The sequence below is a fragment of the Sebastes umbrosus genome, chromosome 9 (genome assembly GCF_015220745.1).
Source record: "Sebastes umbrosus isolate fSebUmb1 chromosome 9, fSebUmb1.pri, whole genome shotgun sequence".
Classification (NCBI taxonomy): domain Eukaryota; kingdom Metazoa; phylum Chordata; class Actinopteri; order Perciformes; family Sebastidae; genus Sebastes; species Sebastes umbrosus.
The window spans coordinates 21259986-21275778 of NC_051277.1; the positions used below are offsets into that span (position 1 = coordinate 21259986).

At 41.7% G+C, this 15793-nt stretch overlaps 1 protein-coding gene and 1 long non-coding RNA gene across 2 annotated transcripts; one reads left to right on the forward strand and one right to left on the reverse strand.

The window, feature by feature from the left end:
* Positions 1-3822: 3822 nt before the first annotated feature.
* Positions 3823-8717, forward strand: znf711 (zinc finger protein 711). Its single transcript, XM_037779952.1, is given in 14 exon segments — positions 3823-4192; positions 4287-4369; positions 4497-4595; positions 5026-5325; positions 5328-5885; positions 5980-6126; positions 6238-6417; positions 6681-6815; positions 6900-6935; positions 6938-7263; positions 7265-7544; positions 7547-7720; positions 7723-7895; positions 7897-8717. Coding segments are annotated over 12 exon segments (2568 nt in total). The 5' UTR covers positions 3823-4192; positions 4287-4369; positions 4497-4516; the 3' UTR covers positions 8077-8717.
* A 1153-nt stretch (positions 8718-9870) lies between these two features.
* On the reverse strand, positions 9871-14109 carry LOC119494225. The gene is made up of 3 exons (XR_005208151.1): positions 13885-14109; positions 12887-13061; positions 9871-10002 (listed from the first exon to the last, which is right to left on the reverse strand). It is a non-coding gene; the product is annotated as an uncharacterized LOC119494225 (long non-coding RNA).
* Positions 14110-15793: the final 1684 nt, after the last annotated feature.

Consider the following 15793-nt stretch of genomic DNA (forward strand, 5'->3'; position numbering starts at 1 on the left):
AATACAAAGCTTTATTGTCATTGTAATAAATACAACGAGATTCACAGTTGCCACTTTAAAACAAATACTTGACAAGAGTAAACGAGACACACAGTTATAAAGCAAATAAAACAGGTAAAGTAGATGTAATAAATAAATATAAACAGAAGTGTTACACTAGGAGTATGAAATATAAAAATAGATGTAATGTAAACAGTAATGAGAATTAATAATAAAGTACAGTGAAACTATAATTTAAATGCATTTTCTGTTTATTTATTTTTATTTTATTAAACAATGGCTAGATTAGTCACACTGCAATCCAATCTGCAGCACAAAAGTATTATTATATATTTATTTATTCTGATCTATTTAGAATAGAATACAAAGCTTTATTGTCATTGTAATAAATACTACGAGATTCACAGTTGCAGTTATTAATATCTATTTCCCGGGTGCATGACCAAAACGCATCACAGATGAGTATTATTATTTATTTATTTTACATATTTATTTATTATTATCTATATCCTGAGTGCATGACCAAAACGCATCACAGATGAGTATTATTATTTATTTATTTTATATATTTATTTATTATTATCTATTTCCTGAGTGCATGACCAAAACGCATCACAGATGAGAGCTAAACCCCACACCCCTTGTGACACAAAATAGCCCACAGGCCTCATCTGCAAGCATCCAAAGTCTGAGCTCTGCAGTCTGCAAGCACAATAACAAAAAAAAATGTGTAATGTGAGAACATTTGTTTCTTTATGCCTCACAACCCTGCAGAGATATGTCTGTGTTAAACAGTAACTCTGCTCTGTTATGCATGACGCAAATAGGGAAGGGATCATCGGTATAAACGAGGCCACGCATTGTCTCTGTGTCTCTCTGTCTCTGTCTGTCTCTGTGTCTCTGTCTCCCTCTGTCTCTCTGCTCCTCACCCCCTCTCCCCCGCCCTCCCTGCCGCATGCTCGTCAGGAAGCACGCTGATTGGCCGAGGCCTAGCAAAGAGGTGCCCGGGGATCCTAAACCAGCAGGCCGCACTTAGCTTTCCCCTCCAAAATAAACCAAAACAATAACAGACAAAACTGAGAAGTGGGGGGAGAAACACCGATAGAGTCAGGAGACGACGCTATCAGGTAAAAAGTATTTTGAATCTACCAGGAGGGCGCAGGGAAGCAGACTCCCGGGCCCAGTCGGCCGTAGCGGGCCTCGTCGAGAAACAACATGGAAGAGACTGCGGCTCCATCGTAGCTCAGCTTAGCTTAGCATGCTAGCTCGCCATTATCGCGCAGATTAGAGCAAACATACTCAAATATAATCATATAAAGGTGTAGTAGTGTGTTCCTTGTGCTTGTGGCTTCATGCATAGCGTGATGTTTGTGTGAAAGTCAGGTTTAAATGGGGAGATAAGAGCGGTTGTTAAGATACTTGAGTTAGCAGTGATGCTAAGCAAAATGGCGTTTTTTTGGAGGCACAGCCCTTAGCTTGCTGGGCTAGGTAGTTAGCTCTGGTGGTGGTAGGGTGGAGGTGGAGGTGGAGGTGGTGGAGGAGGAAGGAGGGTGTAGCCGAGCTAGTATGCATTGCATAACGTCTGCGGTACTTTTCATTGGCGGACATAAAAGTCAGAGCATGTTGTAGTTTTTGTCCATTACTGTTTACAAACTGTCCCAAAACCAGATATATCCGAGGAAATGCAGGGAGTCCATAAACGTCACTACACAGATTGATGCAGACATTGCATATTTGGCTTGTTTTGCATTTCTTCTCACTTAAAAACAAATCTTTTTAAGGAGCAACCTGCTTTCTGCCTGTGAGCTCGTCCTCCTGGCTGCACACTGAGCAGGACAGCCCTTTGTCTCAGCTGGGTTTGTAGCCATCAGGCTCAACCAGCTCCAGGTGTATAGCTGGCTTTATTATGTCCTCAGGTTGAAGTCTGCCTGTAGTACTCTCCATAAGCAATGGATGGAGCCAGTGGTCAACAACACAGCTTGCCCTCCTCCTTTAGTGGCTGCAAAACATTAGTTTTTCTGCTAAGTTTTTCATACATAAGTCATTATTTGTGGTGGCACCAGTGTCCTTATTATAAAACTGAGCCCATGTAGAAATGTTGTGTTGTCTTTACAACACTTAGACTATGCTTAACTAACTCCTTACCTTTTTTCTGTTGTCTTCTAAGATCAGGATCAGAATCAGAATCAGAATCAGAATTAGAATCAGAATCAGAATTAGAATCAGAATCAGAATCGTGTTTATTGCCGGGTGTAAGAGGTATACACTAGTTATTTGCTTTGGTTTTATTGGTGCAAATAAGCAGTATAATAACAAAATAATAGATAAAAACGTTACAATAAAATAAGAATTTAAAAAAATGGAAATTCTATCAATATACAATAAACAATATCAGCGCTTTGCCGATAATTAAAGTCCTTAGTGGCTGCAAATCATAGTTTTTCTGCCTTGTGTTTTAACATTTCTCATACATAAGAAAATTATTTGTAGTGGCACCAGTGCCCTTATTATAAAACTGAGCCCATGTAGAAATGTTGTAATGTCTTTTTACAACACTTTGACTATGCTTAACTAACTCGTTACCTCTTTTTCTGTTGTGTCTTCTATGATCAACGCTATTCCAATAATGAAAGTCCTTAGTGGCTGCAAAACATAGTTTTTCTGCCTTGTGTTTTAACATTTCTCATACATAAGAAATTATTTGTAGTGGCACCAGTGCCCTTATTATAAAACTGAGCCCATGTTGTGTGTTGTAATGTCTTTACAACACTTAGACCAGGGGTGCACACACTTTTTCAGCATGCGAGCTACTTATAAAATGATCAAGTCAAAATGATCTACCTACTATAAAAATGCAAAACATATTTATTTATAAATATATTGAGTATTCTTTATATGTACAATATATGTTGGTGTACCTTGCATAACTGCATGAACCCATATTGTACAATATAACTCTGTACATTTTTTGTCATTACCTTACTCTGATGACTTGCACTGAATGGAATCAGCCAGGGATGCATAGTCCGGACAGTAGCTGCTGATAGCCAGCCTCAAGCACACTTCCAAATGATCATCAGTCAAGGTGAAACGGTATTTGGACTTAATAATCTTCATGTGGGAAAAGGCTGACTCGCATAAATAAGTGGAGCCGAATAATGCAGTCAAGGAGGTAGCACATTTCCTCATGTTGAGGTACTTTTCCTCTGTGAGTAAGTTCCAGAACTGTCCATGAGCCCTGGACTGAAGCTGAATGTCAGCTTGTAGTGTCAAAATCTCATCCTCCACTCCAGATGAGTTCAGGTGAAACAGTGTTGCAATTTTTGATGCGAGTGAATCAGCCTCAGCATCTTCCCGAAAAGGGTAGCACATGAATGTAGCGACTGGCTCCAGTAAAACAAAGTCTTGAAAGCGTCTGTCAAACTCTGACAGACAGTTCTCAATCTGCTCTGATAAGCTGACGTCTATATTTTAATTTTTTTTTTTTTTTAATGCCATGCGATCTACCCACACTACCTTTGCGATCGATCGGTAGATCGCGATCGACGTATTGGGCACCCCTGACTTAGACTATGCTTAACTAACTCGTTACCTCTTTTTCTTTTGTCGTGTTTATTGCCAGGTGTAAGATAGATAGATAGATAGATAGATAGTAACTTTATTGATCCCGAGGGAAATTCAAGTTTCCGGCATCACAGGTCCATAGTGCAAAACATGTTAGTATAAGGCAGTAAAAAAGTTAGTAGTGCAAAGTACAAAGTACAAAAAAAATATACCAGATATAAAAATACAAGGAGGTATATACTGGAATTTGCTTTGGTTTTGTTGGTGCAAATAAGCAGTATAATAACAAAAGAATAGATAAAAACGTTAGAATAAAATAAAAATTAAAAAAAATTGAAATTCTACCAATATACAATAAACAATATCAGCGCTACGCCAATAATTAAAGTGAGAGGCATTCCACTCTAACAAATGTACGAAACAGGAACGCAGCACATAGGAAAAGAGTGTCATTTAGGTTGTAGAACTTCAAGAGGCCATCATATAGTCCATATTCCTATTGATAGTGTCTACAGCGTGCTCCACAATGCATCGGACCATCCTGTCAGATATTCTACTCACTTAATTCTCCATGTAGAGGAGGAAACCAGCAAGCTCGTGATGATGAACAAAACTGCCGACACACTAAGTACAGCAATGTTCTTCAGACTGCAAACACCAAGACATACAATTGGTAACCTTATTTTTACCAATTGCCATTGTTTGTTTTGTCTTTGTCACAGAGGGATTGATCACCTTGATGGAAGGAAGCACGTCACACATCCATTTGGTTGTATTCTAAGGAGTTTTGTCATCAAATGTAAAGGTATGTATTAAATGTATAATAGCCAGTATGGCATTGTTAGTTGTTGCATTCACTTACATATTTTTTAGTAATGCACACTTACAAAGTGTGAGAATACAGCTAACGCGGTGTACACTATAATTTTCAGTCTTTCTTCCGAGTGAAGACATGGATCAAGGAGGTGGGGTCTTGGAGCTTCACACTCAGGAGCTGAAGATGCCCCACGCTATGATCATGCAAGACTTTGGTAGGTGACAACCAATTATTTCAGCATGCAACATGTAATCCAAGACTCCCCACAAGGGAAAATAAAGCTAAAGCCTAAAGGTCTTAAAGATGAAAGCTGGAATTTCTTAAAATCACGTAATTACTGTTTCCCATGACAAGAGACCCTCTCCATACACTTTCTAATTAGGTTTATTGTATCACACTTGTCAAGTTGACAGTGCAAATGCCATCTAGCTTCATCGCCTACCTAAATGATTTAGTCACAGTAACATTACATGGTCAATCTGACATTTTCACAGCATACCAAGAAGTTGATACGCCTTCACAAACATTTGACAAGCTGCTCTGATATCTTCGCAGTTGCTAGAAAACACTGTTGTAGCTTTAAATGCCATTTTGTTGTTTGAAACCCTTCGTAATGCACCCCTCTCTGTGTCTTGTGTTTGCAGTTGCAGGCATGGGGGGTCTGGCTCACATTGACGGCGAGCACATTGTGGTGTCTGTGCCTGAGGGTATGCTTCTTTCTGATGTGATGACGGACGAGGGCATCCTCCTGGAGCACGAGCTGGAGGTGGAAGGCTTAGAGACTGAGGTGGTTCATGGCCTGGAGACTGAGGTGGTTGAGGAACTGGAGACAGAAGTGGTGGAGAGCTTACATGCAGATGTTGACGGCCTGGAGGCAGAAGTGGTTGACGGGCTACAGACACACGTGGTAGAGCTGGAGGCTCATGTCATCGAGGACCTAGATGGGAGGTGGAAGTGGAGGGTCTGGAGGCGCACGTGGTGGAGGGCCTGGAAACCGAGGTAGATGTTGAGGACCTGGAAGCTCACGTTGTTGAGGGCCTCGAGGAAGAGGTGGAAGTGGATTTAGAAGCGGAGGTTGTTGAAGGCCTGGAGGTAGATGTGGAAAGTCTGCAGTCTCAAGGGGTAGAAGCCCACGAAATTACCACTGAAGACATGGTGACCTCAGAACACAGCGTGATCATGCCAGACAATATTCTGGGCACAGAGGTCGCAATAGAGGAAGATCTGGACGACCATCATCATCATCATGTCCTAACCTCAGGCCTCATCCAGGACTCAAACCACCACCACGACGACATGCCAGACCAGGTGTTTGTGGCAGAGCTGCTGTCTGAGCACCCGGACAACACGCTGGACGACCAGCTTGTGTCAGAAGGCTTGATGGTGACGGAGGCCAACTCGGAGACCATAATCCACGAACAGCTGCCAGCTGAGGCCGTTCCCCTGCAGACAGACGAGGACGATGATGCAAGAAGCAGCTCTGAGGATTACCTCATGATCTCCTGTAAGACGGCTTGCCATATGATAACTTATATTAATAAATGTTCTTATGCAATGCCATGTTTTATTGCTAATTTTTGATAACTATTTGTGTGTAGTGGATGAGGTGGGGGAGAAGCTGGACATAGGGGACACTCCCCTAGAGATCAGCACCGAGGTGATGGAAGACAAGGACTCTAAAGAGGAGGATGACTCTGAGGTCATCAAAGTCTACATTTTCAAAGCTGAAGCAGATGACGATTTAGGCAAGTGACTTTAAGAATAATCAAACTCATCTCAACACTACAAGTAGATTCTTCTCTGTTAAACTGAATGTAGAAAGTAATTGTGGATTTTTTTTTTCTCTCTCTTTCCAGGCGGAACAGAGGTAATAACGGAGGATGACTACCAGAATGGCCACCCTGACCTGGAAGCTGCATCATCCGGCAGACTGGGAGTTGGCCGTGACAAGATGGTCTACATGGCAGTCAAGAACCATCCAAAAGAAGAGGAGGATGATGAAGATGACACTGATGAGGATGAGGATGATGATATCAGTATGTTTCCTTTGTGAAAGAGCTTTTAGTCCATCTTGTCAGACAGCTTGTGTGGTTGTAAATAAGTAGAAGGTGTCAAACCTACGTCATTATTCTTTTTAGAAGACCAACTCGATAACAAAATGTTTTTGCCTTTGTCTGAGCAGTTTATACAGCAAATATCACAGCTTGGATATATATATCATGTTTATAACATGACAGTGCCACAGAGCATCTCTTTGTCTTCTACCCTGTTGGTAATGAAATCTAAACTGTCTGTGCAGGTAATACCATTGAACGGGTGAAGAATGGAGCAGCTACACCATTTTTGCAAATCAGAGAGGGACTGGCCGCCAACCGTGTCCTCAAACCCAAAGCGAAGAAAAAGAAGAAAGGAGAGATACGACAGTGTCAGACTGGTATGAACAGCATAAAATCCTTGGATGATGAAATATGTATGATTTGATGATAAGAATTTAACCATTTTCAACCATCTCTTCCAGCTGTCATCATCGGACCAGATGGCATGCCGTTGACTGTCTACCCTGCCACCTATGTGGAAAGAAGTTTCGCTCAAGAGGCTTCCTCAAATGCCACATGAAGAACCACCCGAACCACCTGATTAAGAAGAAGTACCAGTGTACAGACTGTGACTTCACCACCAACAAGAAGATCAGTTTCCACAACCACTTGGAGAGTCACAAGCTGCTGAATCACAACGAGCGCTCGCCAGAATACAGCGAGTACGCACGGCGCTACCACGAATCCAGCCCCTTGGGCTCCGACAAGCTCATCGTCAAGGACCGGGAGCCCAAACTGCATCACTGCAAGTACTGCGACTATGAGACGGCCGAGCAGGGCCTGCTCAAACCGTCACCTGCTGGCTGTGCACAGTAAGAACTTTGCACACGTGTGCGTCGAGTGCGCCAAAGGCTTCCGCCACCCGTCGGAGCTGAAGAAACACATGCGGACCCACACAGGCGAGAAGCCCTACCACTGCCCGCATTGCGAGTTCCGCTGCGCAGATCAGTCCAACCTAAAGACTCACATCAAGAGCAAGCATGGCGCGGATCTGCCCTTCAAGTGCAGCCACTGTCCCCAAGCCTACGCCGACGCACGGGAACTCCAGCGTCACATAGAGATGGTGCAAGCCACAAGACCCACCAGTGCCCACACTGTGAGCACAAGAGCACCAACTCCAGTGACCTGAAACGGCACATTATCTCCGTTCACACCAAGGACTTCCCCCACCAGTGTGACGTGTGCGAGAAAGGCTTTCACCGGCCCTCGGAGCTGAAGAAACACGCAGAGACGCACAAGGGCAACAGGTGCACCAGTGCCGGCATTGTAACTTCAACGCTCCTGACACCTTCACTTTGAGTCGCCATATCCTGTCCTTGCACACGAAGGACCTCCCCTTTAAGTGCAAGCGGTGTCGGCGAGGCTTCCGGCAGCCCGCCGAGCTGAAGAAGCACATGAAGACACACAGTGGTAGAAAGGGTTTATCAGTGCCAGTATTGTGAGTATAACAGTACGGACGCTTCTGGCTTCAAACGCCATGTCATCTCCATTCACACCAAGGACTACCCCCACCGCTGCGACTACTGCACCAAGGGCTTTAGGAGGCCCTCGGAGAAGAGCCAGCACATAGCCAGGCATCACAAAGACATGTTGATGTAATGCCATCACACACACAAACACACTCCCCTTTCTCCGAGTAAATCTGTGTCACACACCCAGAGGTAATTTTAGTGTATTAACAAAGAAATGACGGATGTATGCTGTTGATGAAGACGACAACAATATAATTGCCGTTCTGTGTTCTGTGTTGTAATGGGTGTAAACCCTCTCCCCCAGGGGTTAATGCAAGAACACATTTTAGATGGGGGGTGAAGTCTAAAAAAAGACAGTGTGCACACTGAGTGGGACAGCTGTAAATTGTTGTTTTGTTTTGTTGCAGAAAAATCACATATGAACATATATTCAGGGTCTCAAATGTCTATATTTTTATACCCACTCAGCTGAAATGCTGCAAGATGATGACTGTGTCCTGTAAAACAGAAAGTGGTGCTTTGTGAACGTCATGCCAGTTCTTCAGATGATGTGGAACGAGTACCGGAGAAGTTTACCTCCATGGTACCAACTAGTATCTCTTGTCCTTATTAACCAGCTTTTATCCAGACATTTTGTTTTTCAACGCCATCTGGTCTTTAAGGGGGGGGGGCAGGGCCATTCATGAGTTCATAAATGGTTTTGAGTGATGTTGACACATTACGCACCTTTAAAAAGATATTTCATTAAAACTAACCGTTGAACTTCCATCATTTTTGGATTTTCCTCCCAAGTCTGAACACTTGGAGTTCCATTAAATTAATCATGTATACTATAGGCTGTATTCTGTTAAATATGTCTTAAAACGTTGAATCAGAAACAGTTTGTGGTCTGATCAGCAGTGTCTAACAAGGAGGAGAAACGGCGCAGGTAGAAGAATATCCCTTTAGTGTACACAACACATTTCTGACACAGAAATTCTATCTGCTACGATAGTTCACAGGTGTATTATGAACTTGACAGATGGTTGGCGTCACGTTTGACAACCCCTGAATTGGTTACATCTGACTCTATGACACAGATGTGCTCTCTCAGCTAACCATTTGATCGCAATCATGCCTTACATCTGTTGGTCTTTATCCCTTACGCACTGAGGAACACAGCTAATCAGAAAACAAGTGATTTTTAACTCTCAAACATACTGCATCAATACCGTTCTCTCAGAGATTGTGTGTTTGAGTCAGTAGAAAGCACTTTAATAACTTTATTGTATTTTAATTACGTGTGTGTACCTATATATAGATATATACATATATCTATATATATATATATATATATACACCCTAGATGATAAACAACTACGGAGCTTTGTGAGTTGGTCATGGTAAAGATTGTTTTGAGTGTTATCTCTAGCAAATGGGCACGATCCATTACTACATCCAAACTGAATTTTGTCATTGAAAGTGGTGGGTGAAACCATTTATTGTTTTGTTCTATGGATAAGTGATTTGGTTTTGTGTTTTGTTTGTGCTCACTAACAAGTTTCCCCAGACCCTCGTCCTGCAGTCCTAAATAATCCAACCCGATCCCAAACATGGGATTATTCCCTTGAAGTCAGTGGTCATCATTTTGGCATTAGTCTTTAAAGTATGCACATAATGCTGTCTCCATCAAATTAATTGTGGTATATATTAAAAATCCCCGCATTTCGTGTACCTTAGTCTATATTTTCTTTCAGTCTGATTGTGGATAAACTACTGGTGGGGAAGAACCAAAATAAACAATTATCTTTTACGCTTTTTGTCCTTTCTGTCCCGCAAACAGAAATCCTCTTTACATGACATCATAAAGACCCACCATTTAACATGGCTATATGCATGGACATACGGTCTAAAATTAAGATGTTTGGTTATAGCAAATCTGTATTTTCCCTAGTAAGGACCACGCCGTCAACAAGGGTGCGATTTAACAAATTTATTGAAGGATAACACAGATGATCCTTGTGGTTTGTCCACTTAGTCAGATGCGGTTTGGGATGCTTCGATCGAGGATCCGCTGAAGCACCCGGGCAGGACGAAGAGGAGACGAAGAGATTAGGAGAGAGAATGAGGTGGGAGGGAGGGGTGCAGAATACGAGAGTGGAACAGGAGCACTGGGTTAGACAGGTATTTATAGGTAATACGGGAAGTGGCACGGTTGAGGCGCGGCCCTGCTCCCGAAATTCTGCTATTTAGCTTCAATTGTTGAGGCGTTATCAACTGTGGTTTTACATTTGTAAATTTACTCTAGAGGAACGGACAGAATACAGATTAAACTGATCCATACATTCCTTATTTCATTATCTATAGGCCTGATTCAAGGAGGACATCATGCAGGATTTTAGTTTGACATATATCTACCCTGAGTGATTTCCATGCTCCTTACCGCCTCAGTTATCAGATGTAAAAGAAGCACCCATCACTCTCTATCATCCTGTTCTGGTGCTTTAATCCACAACCTGCTTCAGCAAGTCTGTTTATTTTTGTAAAACCTCTAATGAGTGTCTGTGTTTGTGATTGTAACAACTTAAGTCAACCATTGAGAAGTGATGAAATATGTCGTAAGCCTACAGCCAATCATTGGTTAGTGAAAGGGAATTCTGCAGCTCAGACACACCTGTGCACAGATGTAGGATGTAGTGTACGAGGAGGCCGATGTTGATACTCTCCCAGTAGACAGTGTAGTCGTCCACTTCAGTTGGCCAGAGATAAATCGATACAATAATTTAAAGCTCAGCTTCCCAAAGTTTTACACTTAAATTTTTTGTTTTTATTTTTCTAATTGCAGTGATGCAATCACCGCAGCATTAAGAGCATCTCCCACTCAACAAGTAGATTCAATACATACTGTACTGTACAAAGCTGAATCTTTCAAGTGCTTCAAAGGAGATCAGAGACTCAATGGCTTAACAAAAAAACAACAATCCGTCCTTAATCTTCTAACAGAGAATCAGCTGACAACCGTTCTCAAGGCTGCTGCACGGGATCTTACAGACACAAGTGAGTTTCAAATCTTCATACTAGTTCTATATAGCGGGTTCTATGTTGTGGGGTCGCAATACAAACGTTTTTTGTCCATTTAATTAGAAAAAAGTGATTGGTTGAAAGGAAGTTGATTATATCTGCACCTGACTGCTATTGTTAAGTGGCTAGAGGGAGGGTAACAGTAAGACAAGCACAGGTGTTACTAATAACAGTAATGATGGGTCTGTTGCTATTCGAGTGTCTCAGTAAGTCCATGATAGTGACCCAGGTGATACCAATACAAGGACCAAGACCCTGAAACTGAAGCTGCTAAATGTAATTCAGCCATCATTCATTCATTTTCCATAGTATGAATGTCATAATGTCTTCTGTGAGAAATAAACCTATTGTACACACATCACATGTAGAATGCAGGGGTATTGGAAAACAGCGATGATGAAAAGAGTAACGCCCGCATACTGACCTCCAAACCACCCATTTATTTAAACAGACAACATATTGACCCCTGATGGGAGATCTGATTGGGATCACAATGTTGTCCATTTAAAATAAATAAATGTATGGTTTTTGTGATGTGACTGTACTTAACTTCAAATTCAGACAACTAACTCCAGAATTGGTAGTATGGCAAGAATGGAAAGATCATTCGAAGGGGAGATGGTGATGGATGTGGAACCACATCTGTCAAAGTTATAGTTTATAGGGAGGATATGATGGTTTGGATGTGGCCTTGGAGAGAGGAAGGAAACAAAGAGATTGATGAAATGTTTTGGGTGTAACCATAGGAAGAGAGGACGGAGTCAGAAGAAAGTGGAGTCAAGTGATCTGATTAAAAAGTTGCGGTAGTGATAGGGAATGCGCGGGGGCTGCCGAGGCGAGCTTGAATGTCCACTTTAATTTCATTAATGTGTTGTTTCATCTGTCAGATTGGCTGCCGTCAACTCTGACTTAGTCTCATTATTAAATAAACAACTGCAGCTTTTTCCTCCACGCTGAGACTCACTGGGGATTTGACTCTCTCAACACACTAAAAACCGCGAGCTGAGATATGTTTGTGCGCTTCATGTCGCCCCGTCTTGAAAGATGTATGACGCCTCGTGCTGAGGGAAATGAGGCTTTGCAGATGGGTTCACATGGCCACCGCAAACACCTGATAGATGCAAAAGCCTGTTCATCTTTTTTTGTTGATCCCACAGAATATCCCATAAATCACTTACTGGTGCAGCTGTCAGCAGAAACCGCTGAGAACCGCAGAGATCAATATGCAGACAAACCATATCCATAAAAATCCGTCCTAAGTAACTCCTCTTTCTCACCGCATTATCCGAGGATTGAGCATGAGGGTTGTTTTCCTCAGAATACACGCGATTAAGCAACAGCAGTGGCAGTGAGTACATTTTCCCATTTCCTGTCTGAGTATGCTGACTCTCTCCCAAAGCCTCTTCTCTGCCTATTTTGAATCAGCAGAGCATCAAACACACACATACACACACACAGCTAACAGCCTTTGAAGGCCATCACTGTGATGAGAATTGACAAACGTACACAGATAATCCAGCCGTTGCAGAAGGTCAAACTCATCTATTTGATGTAGTCATTTTGTCCATTTTTCTGAGGATCAATGAGCTGTTGTCTGGATGTGATTAGAATGATGAAACTGCGAGTAAAAAACCCAGGGTCACATGCCGACGTGCAGGGATTTTAGAGTCACGATTCATACACAAATTTCAGTAATTTAATCATTTTCAATCACTGGCATTGGTTCATTGTTGACAATAATCCAAAATATTTAAATAGGGTTTTTGCGCCAGATCATATTTGGATATTTTCGTACATATTGCTCTTGCATGTTTCAGTGAAGGGAACGCTGACTGTGTCATCAACTCATTGGCAGACGTCGCTGCCATATTACCTACCAGATCCTGCGGTGGCCCACATACCCAGAGCGGCCCGGGCCAGATTGTCGACGACAAGGCTGTAAGTGCTGCGAGCCAGCTGAGACTGCTGGGCCTTCAGGAAATCAGTGCCAGAATGCTTGGAGACGGGCAAAATTGGCCTGCTGATTAGTCAGAGGAAGGACTGTGAGGTGGACTACACATGACAAGAGAGAGAGAGAAAAGAGAGAAAAGAGAGAGACATACTGGAGCATAAATGGCAGGCAGCCTGTTGACCATGCAGGTCCTCTCTGACTGACTCACCAATGCTCTCTGTTGCTGTGTTTACACTTTGACTACAGGATGTGTCATCCGATGGACCTCAATCGGAAAAAATAATTTCCAAAAGCCAGCGAGTTGACCTTGAGTTTGGTTTGTCAAACTGCTATTTTAACGCTCAAGAATAAACTTTCATACTTAAAGCCTCATTAGGCAGAACGTTTTTTGGCATCATTGTGCGACAATTCCATAACAACCTTTCAGCATATTGTATTCAAGTGTTCTGAGGGGAACTAGATTTTTGCACCTCCTCATGGCTCTGTTTTAGGCTTTAAAAAAATCTAGTCTGTGACGGGAGACTATGACCAATCACAGGAGAGAGAGCGTTCCTATTGAGCGTTCCTGTTGGCTGTGCTATGCCTGGTCGGCGGTGCCTGTATTTCCTCAACTGATCTCAACATGTCTGCTGGGGTCATAAACTTTCTCATTTACAGCTAAACAGTACACTACAAGACGTTTCTGAAACATTTGAGGCGAGAAATAGGCATAACAGTAACAGAATATTGATTCATATTTGATCATCGCTGCCTAGTTTGACTAGTTTGACTAGTTTTGATCGAAGTTCCGAGTGATTGACAGCTTGCTCAGAGACAGGAGGCTCCAGATCAACTCTGATTGGTTGTTTTCCTTCAATCTGAAATCTTGCAGATGTCATTAGGAGCACCGGAGGACACAGAGGCACATGATTTTTTTCAGATTACCTGTCTCATGCACTACTGTCAGGATACAGTGACCCGTTTTATAAAAATAACTCTTCTAATCATATTTGCTCCAATCTCTACCCACTGCAGCTTTAAATCAAAAAAAGTGCTGTGGATGAACAGCTCGTGAGTTAGCATGTCAACAGGAGGACCATCTCATGACAACTGAGCCAAAATCATCCACTCATGAAGACTGCGTGACATGGTCGAAAAGCGAAGGAAAATCCTGGTAAGTGGACCTTGAGTTGGGATTGTTTTGTAATTTGTTCAGTTAGACCAATGCGCGGGTCAATTAAAGGTCAATTCTGTAAACTCAAGGACTTGTTGAAGATGTTCTCAGTGGTGCCGTAAAAAAAAGTGGTTAACACATTAGCTACCTTGAAAAATCCAAACTTTCTGTATATGCAAATACAGTATTTCAAAAGTTACAAAACTGCAGAACAAAAGATGTCTTCTGCTTTCACATTTCACATCACACTAGTCTCGGTTGAATATATAGGCCCTTTTCACAGCAGCCATTTTGACGTCATAGCAGGGTGAACACCGGTGTAATTAATAACTTAGATTAATAATTAATTATGGTTCCATTTAGGTGGACCAGGGCTCTGGTATTGTGCATGCTGGCTCACAGGAAAAGCTGTGACACACCAAATACAACAGGACCATAATTAATTTTATAAGTTACACCGGTGTTTACACACAGGTCAAATGGCTACTGTTGGAAAGGGCCTGTCACAAATCATGCTCTTAAATACACGTGTTAAACTCAGATTTAAAGGTGAGCACTGAGAAACTTTCCCTCTTCAGCGGGTGAGTGTGAAAACAGCCTTCTAGCGTCCAACTCTGCACGTACATCACTCTGCACAGTGAAGGTCAAACATCCAAGGATGATGAAAAAAAATGGAACGGCTATTTTATTTGAATGGATACTTTTGTTTCTCAAGCTTGGAAAAAACCGTCAGGATGGTTTATTTTTTTAGTACTATTTGTAATTTATATTGCTACTCTGGTTTCTGTCTTTTCTTTATTTCTAAATAATGGTGTCTTGTATAGCCTGTTTGGGCTGGGCATATTATTCATGCATGACACAATGATAATAAAATCAAATCCAAGTGCAACGAGCAAATCCCCATTTCGAGTGGACGGGGTGCTTTAACAGGAATAACAACTAGTGTAGAATACAAACAAACTCTCTCTATATATCTGATCACAATCATAGTTATTAATGTTCTGGAGAGAGAAAAACATTTTCCTCTTGAGTATTCACTAGAGGTCACTGTTATCCCATCCTTCTTCTATAAGAGACACTGATTACTGAGAGTGTTGCCAAAAATAAATGCATCAAAAATGAAATGCATTTCTAAGTCAGTGGCCATGGAGGCTGGGTTTTAATGAGACTACAGCAAAAGAAGGATTGGACGGTATAACTATTTTTTTTACTTAGTTTATTTATAGTCCAAGAAATAAGTGAGTACATTGACACACAAAAAAATAATGCACAAATGGATATAGGGACCACATGTTTGGTTACTGTTCTACTGATACTGATCCAATTTATGGCTGGCTTATTTATGGAATATAGGAATGAATAATTATAGGGAAAAACTTCAAAAAATGAGGCTCCTTTAAAATGGATTATGTGGGCTTATGTATTATGTATTGTACTACTTCTCAGTAACTGAGAAAGACAGGAGATTCTGACCCGATCACAGCAGCAGAGGGCGCGTCACCGTCTCTGACAATCTTCCTGAAAGTTAATTGAAATAATGTCTCCAAATGAATACATAAAGCCACATAATCCAATTTATGGCTGGCTTATTTATGGAATATATGAATGAATACATTATAGGGAAAAACTCCAAAAAAAAAATGAGGCTCCTTAAATGGATTAAGTGGCTTTATGTATTCA